Here is a 19,281-nt window from a genome sequence, read left to right on the forward strand (position 1 = left end):
ATTCATGAACAAGCCTGTGGGTAAACCATGGATATCTCAGGCAACAGAATTCTAAGAATCTCCTTAAATTGTGTTAGCTTGAGATTCAGAAGCTCATCCTCCTGCTCATCACACTGCATTAACTACCACCATGTGAGTAATCACAAAGGTTACATTGTTTTCTGAGTCGTGAACTGACCTGTGTATCTATATCACACTTTTTGTCTCTAAAGGAAGTAGAGATTCGGAACAAAGACCTGGAGGGACAACTGTCTGACTTAGAGCAACGTCTGGAGAAAAGTCAGAATGAACAAGAAGCTTTTCGCAATAACCTGAAGACACTCTTAGAAATTCTTGATGGAAAAATATTTGAACTAACAGAATTACGAGATAACTTGGCCAAGCTACTAGAATGCAGCTAAGGAAAGTTAAATTTCAGTGCCAATTGATTAAAAAATATACTGTCTCTCTTCATAGGACTGTTTGGGCTCTGCATCAAGATCGCACATAAAATTTGAATATCACTCCTTCTCCAGGAGGATGATCTTTTGAAAATTGGAATTGTATATTTCAGTGTAAATTTTAGAATTCAGCTTGTAGCTAGTTGGGGAAAAAAAGAGATGAAAAACTTGAACTACAAATTACCTCCATGTATATTATTGGCCATAGTTAACTAGAAAGTTATAAATAGACACTTAATGCAATCTTTTTTTTTTTTTCCTGATATTAGCTAATGGGAGAATTAACAATGTCTGGGTCACATCCCCTTTTTGTGTTCAACACAGTGAAGGTTATCTGCTTTTTAAATTTATTTATTTATGATATCTAAAGCTGTGTTTTGTGCAAAAACTTAGTGATGAAAGCCCTGTCTTCTGTTGTAATCTGAATAATTTCTCAGGATATTTTTGCACTGCTGAGAAGCAGTGCCATTACCAATTAATTCTTGCCAGGAGTGAGAGAGAGCTGCATCTTTAATTGAAACATACTTACTAGAACTGGGTGTATAGAGTTCTTCCCTTTTTTTATACTGGAAGATATTTCACTCGGTGACCACTCTGGTACACTCTGGTGTTCTTTAATCTTGTCTGCTGTATAGTTTACTTTTCCATATTGATTCCATGTATTTACGAGAAGATATTGTCTCCCATTTTATTACACATTTTAAAGCCAACTAATGAAGGCAGCTGAGTCCCTCGGAAATTTTTCTTTTTAAATTTCTAATAAATTTGACACACAGTACTGAAATACAGCAGCCCGTCATTGACGGTCTGGTCTAGCAATGTTAAGTATATTTACAGAATATGCAGTTACATTTATTTATATATTTTGCAAGAAATCTTTTCTGAATGATCAATGCATTTCAATTTACAACTAATAATGGTTATTGGGGAACTGTTTATTACAGATCATTTTAAGGTGTATAGCAATTTTAAAGGGGATCCATTTCCATCAAACAGCCGATCAGAGGACTATGGGGATTGGAGCCGTGTACTCTGTCTGGGTCTTCACATCAACCACATCTCTAGTCAAACCTCACAAGGCAATATTCTGAACTGTTAACTAGGCATTTCAAACAGGAATTCAATTCAATAGGCTCTTCTCAATGAACAAGTTTTAATGTTGTTTTGATGTAATTTTAAAAGACTTTTAGCAAACATGTGTTTCTTTATAGATTTCTTTTAAGAAGCTATTTTAAAAGTAAGCCAAGTGCTGTCTAGCCTGCTTATGGAGTTAGGGATTGCATCAGAGTCCATATATTCTTGCTGTACAATGCCTGTGATGTTGAGGAGGGTTCTTTTTTAAAGTGTATGCCTGAGTCTCTGACTCTATGGAGTCTACAAATGCACTGACTTTGTACCCCAAAATGATGGAATTGTTAAGTACAAAATTAAGCTAATGAATCAATTTGTAACCATTTTTTCACTCACAAACAGCAACTCAACACTAGACAATTTTGTTTTATATATGTACGTGTATGTATGTAAGTACATACATATTAATTTATATTAGAGTGAAAAATAAATGGTTTGTTTCTAAAGTTAGTTTCTAAAGTGAGTTTTCAGGTGTCTCTGAAAGGTTTATATCAGACACTTAATCATCGTGTATTATATGTGCTATGACATCATGTAAGTTACCTCCATCTATTTTATGATATTTCCTCACCTATTTATTATAGGGAGGGTAATTTAGGTACACAAGCTCAGAGTTGAGATATTTCTCTGATAAATCAGGTAATAAAATTTATTTGATTGATGGAATTTTGAAGTAGATGTGATTTTATCCATCAGTTCCTGAGTAACAGAGCACCAGATTTTAATTTAAATAGGGGATATAACACTAGGGATCAGGGAATTTAGTTACGAAGAGTTAAAAATTAACAACAACAGTGTAAGCTGTTGAAATGGTAAGTGAATTATTTTAATGATGTAATAAGATATTTTTAAATTTTGACATAGTTGTCATTTAATGGGAAAATAACTCACCAAAATGTCTCCACTTGAATTGTATTGATATGTGAGACATGTGTGTAATTCAATATATACAATATATACATATACCCATATGTATATACAGAAAATTATTTTTAATATTTTCCTACTGATAAATTTAAAATTGGAAATTTTGTGAGTTTTTTCCTTGTCCAATAGGGCCTAATTTTTTTCTTTTTTTAGTGATTTAACAATTTGAGGGCTGCACCTTTAAATTCCCAGATTGTCATTAGACGTGTACAGTATATGGGATAAGGTGGACACAAGTGCACATATAAATAAAATCTTAAGACTATTTTATTCATTTATGGTAGGAGAGTATCTAGAAATCGTCATCTACAAATCATAATTAGGTTGTGTGTCTCTTGTAGTTTTCTCCATTTCTGTATTATATAAATAAAAGTTTGAATATTAAAATCTGATTTTTCCCAGAGACAAGTATTATATAATGTATCTATATTTAGATCAAACTGTGGTAATATATTTATCCAAAAATGATGCTGGGGACTGTAGCCTGAACATGTGGACTTGAAGTGACACAGGAAAGGAGAGCAGAGATCGATCCCATTGTGTATAAGTTATTATATGATAATTATGAATTCTTGTACAAAAAACAACTGAAAAAAGGAAAAACAAAAATACAGTTTTTATTTTGAAATACATTTGTTGTTCTCTGGAGAATGTACTTTATCCTTTTTTCCTTCAGTCTTTTACAGATATTTTTTAAAAAGCATTTAAGTGATGGCAGCAGTTGCTTAACTCTTACAGGTGCTACTGGATTTCGCATTAGTGTGTTATGTTGTGAAATCCTGACTTTGACATAAAAGGTTTTATAAGTATTTCCCTGCCTGGAAAATTAGTTTTTGTTTCTCTTCTCTCTCCTTCTCTCCGCCTTTCTCTCTCCTCTCTCTCTCTCTCTCTCTTTCTCTCTTTCTTTCAGCAGATTAAAAAAAGTGCATGAGGTTGCATCCCTCCTTGTCCCTCTAGCAGAACTTCCAGCACCACCATAGATTTAATGTTTTGCTGTCACTGAACTTTGGGAAGCAGTGAGAGGAAAAGCTTGCAGGTTTTTTTCAAGTGGAAATCAAAGGGACGTTCAAAATTAAACCACCACCTTTGAAAACTCATTTTTTGCACTGGTTAAAATTAAATGTATTCTTTCACACATGTGCTAGGCCATGTTTTTGTTTCACTGTGGAGCGTGCAGCTCAGCTGCTCTCTCCCTGCAGACCTCATCTTCCCTCCAGTCTGGAATCGGAGGCAGGCCCTGGGGAAAATTTGTTTGGTGGCAGTGTTTGGTTTTGTTTTTGTTTTTTTTGTTTTTTAAGAAATCCTTTTGTTTCTTTGGTATCAAATGATTTTACCATTCCTGATGGTCTGTGCTTGAAGTCATGAAATAGTCTTCATTGAATGTTTGTCTTCTATATGTTCAGCATTGTTTCTTTATCATCCATGAGGTAAACTAATTTACATAAAATCTTAAGAAAACTTTCAGGTAAGAAGTAGTTAAGAATGATATGTTTCCAAAAATTTTCTCAGGTAGGATACTGTGCAATGATTATTAGGAAGATCGTTTCCAAGTGAGAGAATATTTTTTGAATTACTAGAAAAACGACCGTTTTGGAAAGAAAAGAGATGAATCATTCACCTTACTTGAAATTGTGAAAGTGCATTTTTTCTGATTTAAAATTGGACCTTAAATTTAGATGACAGTTTTTCTTTATGGGAAACTGATATGTAGATGTCACAGAAATATAAGCATCATTATTGAATTAAAGAAATGTTTTTTTGTTGTTTTCTATATATTATCTAGTAAAATAGCTAACGATTTTATCCAAGAAAAACTCAAAAACTCAAACTACACTGCCTGGTGACTTTTTTTTTTTTTAAGATTTTATTTATTCATGAGAGACAGAGAGGCAGAGACACAGGCAGAGGGAGAAGCAGGCTCCATGCAGGGAGCCCGACGGGGGACTCGATCCCAGGACTCCAGGATCATGCCCTGGGCCGAAGGCAGGCACTAAACCGCTGAGCCACCCAGGGATCCCTGCCTAGTGACTTCTGCTTAGTACACTGGAGAGAAAAGAAACACTTTATTTTTACCCAAAACATGAAGAGAAGTTGCATCTGGACTAGAATAGGGAACAGGCCACAAGCTTGTAGTACTTTCCAGTCAATTCTGATCCCTCTGTCCTTTGGATGAAAGGACACATTCTAGTGGTGGCAAGAGTGACTCTGGAGGAGGAGAGGATATTTTTTTGGAAGCAGGACCAGCAAAAAGTGGGAGCATCTCACTTCAGTCTTTACAGAAAGCACATCAGGCTAGCCAGAGACACCTGCTGCTTTTCACTCAACAAGTTGGGATTGCCTTAGCGAATTTTAAAGGCTTTCAGGAGATCCTGTCATTCGTCTTGTCAGGATTTATAACCTAATATAAGACACCTGACGTTCACAACTCCCCATTCTGTGGAATTCTGACCTACTTTTGCCAGTTACTTTCACATCAAATCTACCCAGGGGTAGAATTACTACTCTGCTTTCTTCTAATAGCACCAAATTAAGGTGATAATGAGTGCCTAATAAATGCAAAATTAGGCCCATTTCTGTACCACAGGAAAATGTCTTTTGTGGATATTTTTTCTATCAACATAAATGATTGTCTTGTTATCTGTGTTTTATAACTATGTTACTATATATGCATATATAGGAAGTGTCATGTCTCAGTGACTCATAGATAGGACTTACTTGATTGTTACACCTTAAATGGAATGACTGTTTGATGAAACGTGGCCAGAAAGCAGACGTGCTTGGAGTTAATGCTTTCTCAGCAACTTCAGTATGAAATGGAACAGAAAGGAGTGTTTGTTGAATCTGTGCTATGTGACAGGCACTGTACTAATTGACATTTCATTTTCATATATAGGGGCCCTTGCAGGGGTGTTCCTTTGGAAGGGGGATGAGGGAAAGGAAGGGAAGAGGCTCAAGTGATTGCACCTGCTGTGTTGCCACAGTGATCAGTCTGGTCATCCAGTACACCAGTCAAAAGGTGGAGATCTTGCTCATGTGTCTGGTACAGTTTTTCCCTCTAGCTTAACTGCCTTGCTTCTAGAATATCTCTGTTAGGGCACTTTGTTTGTAGGTCATGTCTATGCGATGTGTTTTAGACCCGATTTTTTTTTTTTAATTTACAAACTTCATATAATCCATGGACACTGTGTTTCTTAAACAGAATTCCAGTCAGTAAAATTAAAGTAGGAAACTATTTATAAAGGCCTTGGGAACACCATTCATCTCTTAAATTCCCTAGTGAAATAAGCTGTAAACCTGTAAAACTCATCCCCCAAGACTAAACAGTAGTTCAGCAGGATGTGGGTTTTGCAGTCCATGTTGGGTGACTTTGTGGTTCCACAGAAGTTAAGGCCTCTCCATGTTGATCAAGTCATTAGATCAGCTGTGGAATTATCTCATGGCCTGATCCTTAGATAGGCGATAGCCCTTATATAGATAGAATCATACAGTATTTGTTGTGTCTGGCATATTTCACTTAGCATAAAGTTTTCAACGTGTATCTATATCGCAGCACGCCTCAGAATTGCATTCCTTCTCAATGCTGAATGATACTCCATTGTGCGGATATACCACATCAGTTCATCTGCTGATGGACTCTTGTGTCATTTCTCCCTTTTGGCACTTGTGAATAATTCTTCATTGATCCTTCATGTAAAGGTATTTGTATGGATCCCTGCTTTGATTTATTTAGGTATATATTTAGGAGTGAAATTGCTGGATCACACGGTAATTTTATGTTTTAAACTTTTTGAGGAAGGATTGGGTTTCAATTGGGTTAATTTAAAAGACTCACAGAGCAGAATGCCATCTCACTAGAAATCCAGTTGTGGGGCTAATGTCTGTTAATAGATCAGTAAGCAATCCAAGGACATCTAACTTAGGCCTTTTACTCTCTTACCTAAAATATTTATTGAGTACAGGCTATGTCCCAGACCCCATTTTTGAACAGAGACCAGAGAAAGAAGCTTATAATCTAGTGTAGGATACAGAGAGTTTCATCACAGTACCTAAGCACTGTCATCATATAAGAGAGCAACTAGAATGAGGGTGCCCAGAGGAAAGAGGAGTTGGTCTGGGTGGAGGTGAGGAGGCAAGGCAAAGCAAGATGAAGAGTTAATTTTGTTTTGAGCCTAAGATGCCTGTGGAATAGCCAAATGGAGATGTGAGCTGGAGGGAGCTTAGGAGAAAAATGTGAGCCAGAGATCAATATTTGGGACTTGTCAGCATATGTGATGGTAATTGAGGGCATAAGAATGAAAACACCGGGATCCCTGGGTGGCGCAGCGGTTTGGCGCCTGCCTTTGGCCCAGGGCGCGATCCTGGAGATCCGGGATTGAATCCCACGTCGGGCTCCCGGAGCATGGAGCCTGCTTCTCCCTCTGCCTGTGTCTCTGCCTCTCTCTCTCTCTCAATCTCTATCATAAAAAAAAAAAAAAAAAAAAAAAAAAAGAATGAAAACACAAGATGAAAATGTCTTTTTGGGGCAGGTGCAACAGAGAAGAAGGAATGGCCAAAAGATGGAGTGGATAGCCAAAGAGCCGGGCTCATGGGGCCTAGAGTAGAGTTTCAAAAAGCCAGATTTCACACAAATAAATCAATAAATCATGTCTGAAGGCATTGATACTCGAACCGTGTTGAGAACCTTTGTTAATATTTAATTTTTAAATCTATCTTAACTGAAAAAAATAACCAACAAACTCACATATGCTGCTTGTAACATTTTAAAACATTGAAACCCAACTAACAGGAGTTCCAGGTAAACTGTTTTTGTACAGATGCCACAACAAGGCCATCTCTGGTAAATTGAAGAGCATCTTGCTACTTCAAGGTGAGTTATTAAAGAATTTCACTGCTTAGTGTGAATTAGGACTTTCTCAACACTCTGCAGCTGAAACAAAATACAGAAATCAAGTCTTGTACATAACCTAACTTCTTCTTAAATAAACCCAGACTCTAATGTTTGTTGTTTTCTAAAAATAACTTCACTTTTCTTACTTTACTGGTCAAATTAAGTGTCCTACACTATCCCTTCTGTTGATGTGTTGGTTTTCCATGTAGCTGTCATTCCTAAAAGGTTGCAGGGGCAGAGGGCCACAGATCAAAGGAGGTTGACACTTACCTCGTAGAACTTGGCTTATTTCTCTGTGGCTCACCTCTCTCTCCTCAAAGTCAAGTTGTAGGGGCTTACATGTATTTCCTGTATCTTTTTTAATGTGTTTTTCGGATACTTAACTCACCACTAGGACCAGGTGGTTTTGTGTTTGCATTGCTGTGGGAAGTTTAGAGAGTTAACATTGATGTGATCTTAAATGATCTTTACTCTTTTTTTCATATTGATTCGTAAATAATTGTATACAAATTATCTCTGGTAGAAGTGATCTTAATGACAACAACAGGAAAAAATGCTCTTTGTATTTGGTTTTAGATTGCTGTATGGTATTTGATTTTTATTTCTCGTTTAAGTTAAAATTAGCTTGAATTCCTTGAGTAGACAAAGCTTGCACTACTTAGGCAACAAATGAGAGCATGTTAGACATTCCAGGAAGAAAAGAGGAGCTACTGGTTTTCAAATTTGGCTCCAAATAACCCATAAAAATTTGCAAATCACTTGTGAATTGTCAAATAAACTCTACCTTTTAAACCATTTTTGTTTATATTTTTCTATTTAGTGATTAATCCTGGTCTCTTTTAGCAGAGCCTTTATTTTAGAGTATACTCTGTGCACTGAAATCCTGTGTTATATGTAAAAATATAAAATACAGAACTTCACGGTCTGTGGCTCATGGCCATCTCAACAGTTGACAACAAATTTTCACAACAGTGTCATGACCTAAATGCTACTGTTATCCCCATGTTGTAGATTTTATAGAGCCTGAGATTGAGCAAGATTAAGTGATTGGCCAAGTCAAGGGCCGCCAAGGAGGAGAACACAGGCCACTTCATCCTGCCTAAACTGTGAACTGCAGACTTTTTTTAAGAAGACAGGTACAAAAATTTATCAGTTCCCAATATTTAACAGCCTATCACCTAGGAAAATTGTTTTCCATTTCACAATGGTATACATCTTTGAATATTTATCTCCCTGCTGTCCCTTTTCAGGAAAAAAAAACCTTTATGCTACTCCTTTATGTGTGCTTTCTTTTTGCAAACATTCTTAATACAGATAGAAAAGTCACTCTTGATCTTTCAGTTCCATCCCTACAAATTATGCCCTTTGGGCACATTTATATGCATTTATACATAATATGTGATTATAGAGATATCTAATTGTTTTGGGGGGAGGAGTGCATAAGTTCTCTTATTGGTGTGTCTTGTTCTATAGTTAGCTGGTTTTAGATCTCTTTGGAAGCTCTGTCCGAGTTAGTACTGTTTTTAACTCCTTCAGAGTGTTCTATTTTATGGATATATCACAGTTTGTTTAAGCATTTCCATATTTTCTTTCCTTTCTCATGCTACCCTCTTCCTGACTTGAGGCTCCTTTGCTAACCACAGTATTAGGGATATTCAAGGGAGATTAGTGCCCAGTTACCAAATGCCACCGCAGCGCCTCTTATATCCTCAGTGAAAATGAACTCTAGATGGAAAAATTGTCCTGAAAACTAAAACTCAAGGGAAAAAAAATGTTTTAACTGGTCCTGCGAAAACTCTTTCTAAATTACAAGCAACACCCAGCACCGTGCTTTGAACGTGGTAGTAACTGAACGTGCTTCCTGCCGTAGGAACCAGGATGCCCAGTGTAGATGGTAGCCTTTGCGGAGGGACTGGGGCCACCGCTGTTGCACAGCACCCCCATCCGCGGCCACCCGGAGCGCCGGCACAGCTGCAGGGGACCACTGAAAAGGCAAAGTGCTGTGCTTTGTAGCCCTCAAAGTGGGCGGGAAAGGACAAATAGATACTGAAACGGGTATTTCCAGACAGTGCCTCCCTCTTTGGCCAGCAGCCTTTTGTTACCTCGATGGTGGCTTTGCTTCTGCTAGCATCCCCTGCCAGTGGCTGTTTATTCAAACATCTGAGCACCTCCAGTGTCACAAGGGACTGAGCTAAGCACTGAGAACACCAACGTGATAATACACAGTCCCTACCCTCAAAAAGCTAAGGTCCAGTGAAGGAGGCAGACACAGCCATCAGTCAGGAACAGTAAGACAGTGACACTATGAAAGGAGTCCTGGCTTCTGCTCAACAGGTAGAGGAGGGGGTTAGTGTCTTTGAGGAGGTGGCATTTGAGCTAAAATGGAAAGGATGAGTAGATGTCCACCTTGATTCAGGTGGATGGGTGGAAAGCCCAGGGGAAAGGACATATCCTTCAGAGCCACACACTGAAATTCAGCCTGACGCCCTGACGGGCCCATCAGTGGTTTTGCTAGGGCTCCAGAGCACATGGGATGGCCACGTTCCAGACTGCGACCTTGCCTTGGGGTCCTTGGCGGTTCTGACTTCAACTGAAGGTGGTGGATGCCACTGAAACCTTGCAGGACGGAAGTATCATGACTAGACTTACACTTGAGAGCAGGTAAATCACTCTGGCCACATTATCAAGAATCCATTGAAGACTACATGAGACGACGGGGGTGTTCACTGACCTTATTGTGGTGACCATTTTACAATGAGTACATGTATCAGATCGTCCCACTGCACACCTTAAACTTACATAATGTTCTTTTTTTAATATTTTATTTATTTATGATAGACATAGAGAGGCAAAGATACAGGCAGAGGGAGAGACAGGCTCCATGCTAGGAGCCTGACGTGGGACTCGATCCTGGGGCCCCAGGATTGCGCCCTGGGCCAAAGACAGGCGCTAAACCACTGAGCCACCCAGGGATCCCTACATAATGTTCTTTAAAAAAAAGGATTTATTTATTTATGAGAGACAGAAAGGCAAAGACATAGGCAGAGGGGGAAGCAGGCTCCCCTCAGTAGACACTCCACCACTGAGCCACGGAGGCGTCCCAACTTACACAATGTTCTGTGTTAAATGTCAATAAAGCTGGGAGAAATGGACTAAAGAAAGGTTCTGCAAACCAGATTCAGAATTCAAGATTTTTTTTTTAAATTGTAGCAATCCAGGTAAGAGACAAAAATGAAATGAAGCCAGAAAAAGCTGAACTTAATATGAGAGACTCAAGAGGTATCTGAGGGCAAGATTCTAAATTCTAAATTCCTGCTTCATTCGTGGCATTTATTGCTTCCTTTGCCTTCCTCCCACCCCTAATACAAGCCACAGCAAAAGCCTTCTATTCGCTGGCCCTCAGGATTGGGCGGTTATGGCAGTAATGAGTCAGTCCTCTACTTTTGAATTCTTCCACTCAAATGAGATTAAAAAGGAAAAGACAAGAGGTGAAGGGAAGCAAGATGACGAGAGGGTGACAAGTGTGACTAAGAAGGGGCCCTGAGTGCTGCTCCCTTCCTCCAACGCACTGACCTTAGATGAGAGGTTGGGGGACAAATAAGTGCCCCCCACCCCAGACAGGATGGGGGGTTGAAGACCCATGCCTCACTTTGCAGGTTTTGCCTATGGAAGAATTCCCCTGGGCCAGGAGGATGGAGCAGCTCCCAAGGAGAAATAGTGATGTGGTGTGTCCGCTAAGGGAGTCCCCAGCAAGTCCCCTGGACCCCACATAGCTGAGAAGCCTCCCTGCCCCCGCCCCCGGCATGTGGAGAAGCCACTGACTAGCCAGTGAATTGGGATAGAGGGTCACCGCTGTGGATGTGGGACCAAGGACCAGATGGACATCTCTGGATGCTGGCTGCAGAAGGCTCTCAGCGAGTGCCAGCATCAGTAGAAGTGGACCAAGAACCCGAACCCCCCACTCTTTCCCAGGCCCCTAAGCGCTCTGACACCATATGGAGCAAACTTGTAACCCTCAAGGAGGTGTAGCCAGGAAACCTTAACTGGCTGGTTTTGTCTTGAAATAACAAAAACTATGCTTCTGCTCTTGGGCAGAAAATCTTTTAGAACAAAATTGAGAAGAACAAGATGATTTGCACATCCTACTTGCGGCCTGTGGACACGTGCCCGCTACCAACAGACCTTGCAGGACGTGACAACTGTCTGGAGGACCTGTGGGCTTCCAGACTTGGCTTAAAACAAGGGGAGGCCTGTGCTGGCCATGTTGAGTTTGAGGTGCTTCCCCAGCTGGAGATCTAAATCTGGAAGTTACCAGAAAACAGACTGTTGGCGAAGTCCTAGGCATGTGAACTCCTGGAGAGTGAAGAGGACAGGCTGGAGCTGTAGAAAGCCCTGACATTTAAAGGGATGCGCGGAGAAAATGGGGGTCGGGGAAATCCCTTGATGGCGGGTCCATGTGACCTAGACAAGAACCAGCAGGGGACACCAAATAAACTGACGGCTAGGACTTCTACTGAATGGGCTCCAGTCCCAAGATAGTTCATGGTCATAAACTAAAATTCTCTGTGACATCTCTCCTTGACCAGAAAATCAGCTGCCTCATCCCCAGGCCGGAAGCCATGTCCGTGGAGCTCAACCTTGCTTCCACGGTGTTCCTGCAAGGAGATCTGTTCCTGTGCTCGGGGGACCCTCGCATGTTATGTCAATGTGCTGTCAGGGTCTTGGGGGGGGTGTTTTTTTGGTTTGGTTTTTGGTTTGGTTTGGGGTGACATTACCCACTTTTTCAAGAAAAGATCTCCATCACAATTTGTTTTCAGAGATTAAGACTAAATAAATTTGTTTTTTCGGGTCTAAGCTGCTTATTTCTGGGCAATGACAACTACATAAATCCATCATTCCCTTATCACCCTGGCTGCCAGGAAGCTCGAGACCAGGTTTTAGGCTTAATTTGCTATCACGTTCCTCAGCTAGGAGTTCTTTGTATTCTAGGTTTTTTCCTTGTTGGTCCCTATTTGTTTTTTCCTGTTCCTATTTTGTTATCAGTAGTTTGGTCTTGTACTGGTCTGATAGTACCTATATTTTTATAATAAGTTACCTCAACTCTTTAGTGAGTTTGGCAAGAATAGCTAATTAAAAAATAAGTGAAATGTCATCATTTTACAGTTTTGGTTTTTTTTAACCTCTATCTCTAAGGCTGACCATTGGTCTATGGTAGTAACTGGTGTCTTCATTTTAGTTACAAAGTTCGTTCTGGGGCAGCCCGGGTGGCTCAGTGGTTGAGCGTCTGCCTTTGGCTCAGGGTGTGATCCTGGGGTTCTGGGATCAAGTCCCATGTCAGGCTCCCTGCGTGGAGCCTGCTTCTCCCTCTGCCTGTGTCTCTGCCTCTGTGTGTGTGTGTCTCTCATGAATAAATAAAATCTTTTTAAAATTTTTTGTTTAATTTTTAAAAATTTAACAAAGTTCGTTCTGACGAATAATTCAGAGAAAATTCCCCGACCCCACACCCCCGTAGCCAACCGTATATCCACAACAGTAGCAAAAATGAAACATTTGTTTGCTGACACCGGGCATTTAAGAGAATGAGGTAACCCCCGTGAAGTGAGATCAGCAAGCTTTCCTCTCTCGTCTCTTAGCTCTTCCCTCTTGTGGCCCAGTTGGTTAACAATGTGGCCAGTGATCTTTTCAGTCATTAGTATAAAATCTGCCTTGTCCAAATCCCATGTGAGAGCTGATAACCTTCTTGCTCTAACTATTGAAGGATCATGGGCAAGAACTCACCAAAAATACTGTGTTCCCTGTACTGTGCCTGGTCCATCACTTTGGACGTGCTGTCACCGGCCACATCTTTGAGACAATCACATCTTTTTGAGGTGCCAAGATGTACTTTTGCTACCGCCAGTCACGAGGACACAGGCTTCCCTCCAAGGCCAGTGACCTACTGAAGGGCGCTCGGATAAGACCAAACCTCCCCCCGCGGAGACTGGGCCGGGCGGGCGCAGCCTCCTTCAGAGTGAAGCCCACACCTGTGAACACGCCTGGGCCCTTCCTTGCCTCACCCGGCTGCAAACTCCCCCCAGGTCTCCGTTTGCCGGGTTACAATGAGGTTACCAGTCGCCGTTGCTTTACTCCTCCCACTTCACATGGTCCCGCGTCACCCGATTTGAAAGTTGGAGGAAACCCTTGAAATAAAACCCACTGCAGGCCTTCCGGGCCTTGGTCCCCAGCCTCTGCCGACCGAACCGAACCTATTGTGATACGTTCTTGCCTGGTAGATGCAGTATTTTACCTTCTTCCCGATAGAAGTAATTTTCCTCCCCCCGTCTCTGAATTGCCTGTTTCCGAGCATTACCTTCGTTCGGTCTTGGCCTCCCTTGGCTGTGCAGGCCTCCCCGGGCCTGGGCCTGTCGCTTGCGGGGCCGCTGCACCCCGGCGTCTGCAAAGCCCATGGTGGGTGCTCGCTGCTCGCTGGGGGGGGGGGGGGGGGGGCTAGCCCCCTGACCCTCCCTCCCGGGTTCGCCGTCGCCCCCTCCACCTAAGCGACCGGGTCTTCTCTGGCTCGTCCATTCCCAGGAGGAACCTCTGGTGTCTCGGGGCAAGGAGGGCCCCGGGGCAGGGGGGACCCGTTGCTCCCGTTGCAGGCCGCACCCCTGCAAGCCCAGGCCTGGCTCCCGGCAGCGCTGCCGCAGACTCCCACGGGCACCGCCACGGTTAATCGGTAGTTCCTGCGCAGACCAGGGCATTTCTGCCCCAGGTTTTTTTCCTCTGTTGCTTTTTATTCCTTTAACTGCCATGTTAGGGAGAAGCAGGTTTCAATCCACCATATTTAACTCAAAGTCCTTTGTTGGCATTCTTTATATTTTTGGATATTTTGATTCTTTAGGACTGCGTTTCCATAGAACGTCAGAAAATAGAAATTCTGCACTTGTCAGTTGCACCCAATTCTCTACAAAAAGTAAACATGAAGGTAAGATTTTTTGGTCATTGTTAATATAGATGTTGCCTGTTGCGTTTTCAATTTGACATGTGAATGAAATTCTGTTCTCTTAAAGAAGGAAATATGATCATTGCTGCCTTTCAGACTGTCCCGGAGCGATCTGTTCTAATCTCAGATGTCCCTGCTTGTAAATTACTCAATCTTTGGGAGAAATCCTGGTATCCTATTTCAGGAGAATAATAACATTTACTATGCACCAGGTACTCTTCTATTGGATCCGCCTAACTATGAACTTCACTGTCGTCTCCATTTTATGGAGGAACAAATTGAAACAGAAATTTGTCCAAATTCGCACAGCTCTACTAGGTGTCCGAGTCCTTGCTATGAGCCACGTTGCCACGCTATGTTGCAACATCTTTTTATTTAGTGAACATTTTAAAGCTCTTCCCACCTACTTCCTCAAAGGAAACTCACCGTGTTAGGACACCAAGGAGAGTTTCACAGATACAGGGATGCACACACTCAGAGCAAACTGAAAGGAGCTGAAAATGCTGCAGACCATAAGTTTGAGATGAGTCGTTTTTCCCATTGGAGCACTTAATCTGCTCTGATTTGCTGGCAACTAAAATAAAATTGAAATGTTAGATTATATGGTTCTCGTCGTGTAGAGCAAGCACGCAAATTACTTTGAAGACAAAAGTTTCTGGCAATTGAATTCTAGAAGCAATTTCTAGAATTGTAGTAAAAAACTATATTAGGGTTTTAAAAAAATCTTTGTGAAAATGAATACTCAGAAAAATACATTAACATAAATGTACAGCTCACCAAATTGTTGTAAAGGGAGCCCCACCTAACCACATCCTGGTCAAGAAATAAAAGCTTCACAGACCCAAAGAACACAAACATGACCATCGTAATTTTTTTTTAAGATTTTATTTATTTATTCATGAGAGACACACAGAGAGGCAGACACAGGCAGAGGGAGAAGCAGGCTCCGTGCAGGGAGCCTGACGCGGAACTAGATCCGGGGACCCCAGGATCACGCCCTGGGCTGAAGGCAGGCGCCAAATCGCTGAGCCTACCCAGGTGTCCCTGTATTTTACTGAATGCCTGCACCACGTGTGAGGAATGGACCACAGTTTGTCCATTCCTCATGAGATGCACATTTGGGGTATTCTGGGGGCGGGCTCTGTGAGCAGTCTCGTCTAGGTCTCCTGAAGTGTGTGCGTATTTTAGGTGAGTCACGGGGGAGCACAGATCCAACTTCTGTAGCTGATGCCTAGCAATCTTCCAAAATAGTTACCATTTATACCACCACTGGTAGTGTCTGAAAGCTCTTTTCTAAGTCCTTAAAAAGACTTGAAATTGTCCATCTTTTCCATCTTAACCATTGTTGAGGGCATAACGGCATCAGATTCTGGTTTAGTGCTCTCCTTATTACTAATGAGGTCGACCCTTTTTTGTGTGCACCATCTGAATCTCTTCTATGAATTAACCTCCTGGTCAAGTCTCATGCCCAGTTTTCTACTGCATTGTCTGCTTTTCCTTAGTTTATCAGGATTTTTTTTAAAGATTTATTGGGGATTCCTGGGTGGCTCAGTGGTTTAGCGCTGCCTTTCGCCCAGGGCGTGATCCTGGAGTCTCGGGATCGAGTCCTGCGTCGGGCTCCCTGCATGGAGCCTGCTTCTCCCTCTGCCTGTGTCTCTGCCTCTCTCAGCAATTGTCTATCATGAATAACTAAAAAATTTTAAAAATCTTAAAAGATTTATTTACTCATGAGAGGTACATGGAGAGAGGCAGAGACACAGGCAGGGGGAGAAGCAGGCTCCTGTGGGGACCGATGTGGGACTCGATCCCGGGACCCCAGGTTCACGCCTTGAGCCGAAAGCAGACTACCAATCACTGAGCCACCCAGACACCTGGTTTGTCAGTTTTTAAACAATGATAGCTTTTATAATTTTAACTTTTAGCTATTTGATACTAGCATACAGAAATTCTCAAAAACTATTATCAAGAAATTCTTACTAAAACTCTTAAATTCATTTAAAATTTTTCTACATACATAACTTATAGTATCTGCGAAAACAGTATCATTTTCTATCCTTCACTTTTTCTTGCCTGCGATGTTAGTACCTCTGATACAGTGGCAAATGAAGTGGTGACAGAGGGATTCCTCAACTTCAGTCTCAAAGCTCCATGGTCTTGTAGTGCCTGACACCTATTTGCCACTAAAAAACAAATATTGGAGCAATTTTTATGGACTTTTCACTACTTTGGGCTGCAAGTGATGCTTATATTATTACTGCTTCTTCCATTTCATTGGTCAGGACTAAGTGGTCATGCAGCTCTTCTAACTGCAGGGGTGCTGGCAGCTGGATTATGGGATTAGCAGGACTGATGGCAGGTGCGGTGGGACCTACTCCAGGGAGGGTGGGAGGCCTCACGAGAGGCGACCTCAGTGGAAACCTGAAGGATGAGGTATTCGTTTTCTAGGACTGCTGTAGTAAACCACCACAGACCGGGGGGCTTAACTGAACTTGATTTAGTCTCAGTCTATGGATGCTCGAAGTCCAAAATCAAGGCATCAGCAGGGTTGGCTCCTCTTGAGGACCCTGAAGGATCTGTCCAGGCCTCTCTCCTCGGTGTGTACACTGCCATCTTTCCTGTAGGTCTTTCCACAGGCTCTTCCCTCTATGCATGTTCGTATCTAAACTCCCCCACTTATAAAGGTACAAGGCATAGTGGACTAGGGCCCACTCTAGTGACCTTACTTTAACCTGACTACTGCTCTAAATAGCTTGCCCAGGTAGGCCACCCTATTTCTAAAAAGAGGTATGTCACAAAGTGGCCTGTAGGGAAGACCAATTTTTAAAAAATAGATCTGAACCACTAGAACACTTGTAGTTTACTCAAAGATTCTACAGATTTTGGTCTTTCTTTAAACATGAAGAGGGATGCCAGGGTCCTGGGATCGAGTCCTGTATCAGGCTCCCCACAGGGAGCCTGCTTCTCCCTCTTTGTCCTTGCCTCTCAGAAATAAATGTTTAAAAAAATATGGAAAAATTTATTTTGGCCTACACCTGTCTGGGATGTTGTCCCCAACTGGACTACTTCCACCATAGAACCATGGTATGGCTTTTGCACAATGTAATTTTGAATAAGATTATGTCACGATATGCCCATAGGTGGGAAGTTTCTTATCTTCTTGCTCCTCTCCCAAGTCACTTAATGGTGGTTATTCTTCTAGCTTAAGTATATATTTACTCTATACTGCACACAAAAATTTACATTTATTCTAAATCTTTTATATTTTTAAAAAGATTTTATTTATTCATGAGAGACACAGAGAGAGAGGCAGAGACACACAGGCAGAGGGAGAAGCAGGCTCCATGCAGGGAGCCCGATGCAGGACTCGATCCCGGGGCTCCAGGATCACGTCCCGGGCTGAAGGCAGGTGCCAAACCACTGAGCCACCCAGGGATCCCTAAATCTTGTATTCTAAATCATAAGCAGTTTTAGGAGTAACTGTATGATTGATGGATTCCTGCCAGCCTTCATTCTTTCCTGAGCCTCCAGCCCAGGGCGTGACCCTGTTGCCCCTAGACAAGTCCCGCGTCGGGCTCCCTGCATGGAGCCTGCTTCCCCCTCTGCCTGAGTCTCTGCCTCTCTCATGAATAAATTTAAAAACCTTTTTAAAAAGAATGTCGGTATTTTTGCACCAAAGAATTCTAAACCTCTCCCAAACAGCTTCCTGTAGCAAAGAATTCCTGAGATTTTCAACCAGCATATGGAATTCAGCAAGGTCAGGATGAGTGACAGTGGTAAAGGACTGTGGAATTGTTGTCGGGCCTAGAGTTACTGGAGGTGGGTTTTTTTTTTTTTTTAATTTTTTATTTATTTATGATAGTCACACACAGAGAGAGAGGCAGAGACACAGGCAGAGGGAGAAGTAGGCTCCATGCACCAGGAGCCCGACGTGGGATTCGATCCCGGGTCTCCAGGATCGCTCCCTGGGCCAAAGGCAGGCGCCAAACTGCTGCGCCACCCAGGGATCCTCGGTGTTTTTATTTTTTACCTGACTTGAGACTAGTCCAACCCAGGGAGGCTATCCCAAAGCAAACACACACACCAGGACTTCATAAGGGTGAACTAGGTGCCAGGATTCCTCTGAAGCACTGTGTTGGGAGTTGTATTAATTCAAGAGGCAGAGATGATGTTGTCAGTTTGGCTAGATTTCCCTTTATTAAATCCATTCTCGGAATTCTCGGAGAAAATTCATCTAGTAATCAAAGCCTCCTGGCTAGTTTCAGATTTATTTACGGAGGGAATACTTGGGAGAAATTTCTCCCTTAGTGTAGAATCCTGGAGCTGAAGTACCAAATCCCAGGATGTTCAGCCCATCATCTTATAAATGATGGCTTGGGAAGGAAGGGGGAAGGAAAAGAAGAAATAAATCACGTACTGCCAGCTTAGGAACCTTTTCACCCAGCAACTAGCATAGCCCCAATAACAACACATCAGAAGAAAAAGTCTAATCTGCGGGAGCAAAAGTGATCAGAACTGCACAAGGAGGAACTGGAACTGGAGCTCATATCAAAGACTGAGCAGTACCGGCTAAGCGATCTGTGGCTTCCAGTCACACTTAGTCCTATGTGTGTAACTGTAAAGCCAATAATCTCAAATAGTCACAGATGGGTTGCTAAAACGAAAGGCAATTAGAGACTTTCCTATTTTGAAAAGTCAACATGGGCCAACTATGTGGAGAGCTACAGACATGAATAAGGCTTTTATCAGCATGAATCCGGCTACTTCATTTTAAACAGTAATCGGGAGGCAGAAGTTATAGATTAGCGGTGGCTGAAGCCTCTTCATAATGTTTTAGCAAATTCACAACTTGCTGTGCTCCTGTTTGAAATAAAGTGACCAATATCTACCACCAATGCTATTTTAAACAAACAAAA

General features: G+C 41.9%; 1 protein-coding gene across 6 annotated transcripts in view; it reads left to right on the forward strand.

Annotated features, from left to right (window-relative positions):
• The window catches only part of HOMER1 (homer scaffold protein 1), a 135,183-nt gene extending 127,002 nt beyond the window's left edge, over positions 1–8,181 (forward strand). For all 6 annotated transcript variants that reach the window (XM_049108343.1, XM_049108342.1, XM_049108340.1 and 3 more), the window contains one exon: positions 213–8,181. In XM_049108343.1, coding sequence (XP_048964300.1) covers positions 213–401 — 189 coding nt within the window. In that variant the 3' untranslated portion in view covers positions 402–8,181. The remainder of the gene's footprint in view (positions 1–212) is intronic.
• Positions 8,182–19,281: the final 11,100 nt, after the last annotated feature.

This window comes from Canis lupus, chromosome 3, assembly GCF_003254725.2.
Source record: "Canis lupus dingo isolate Sandy chromosome 3, ASM325472v2, whole genome shotgun sequence".
NCBI lineage: Eukaryota > Metazoa > Chordata > Mammalia > Carnivora > Canidae > Canis > Canis lupus.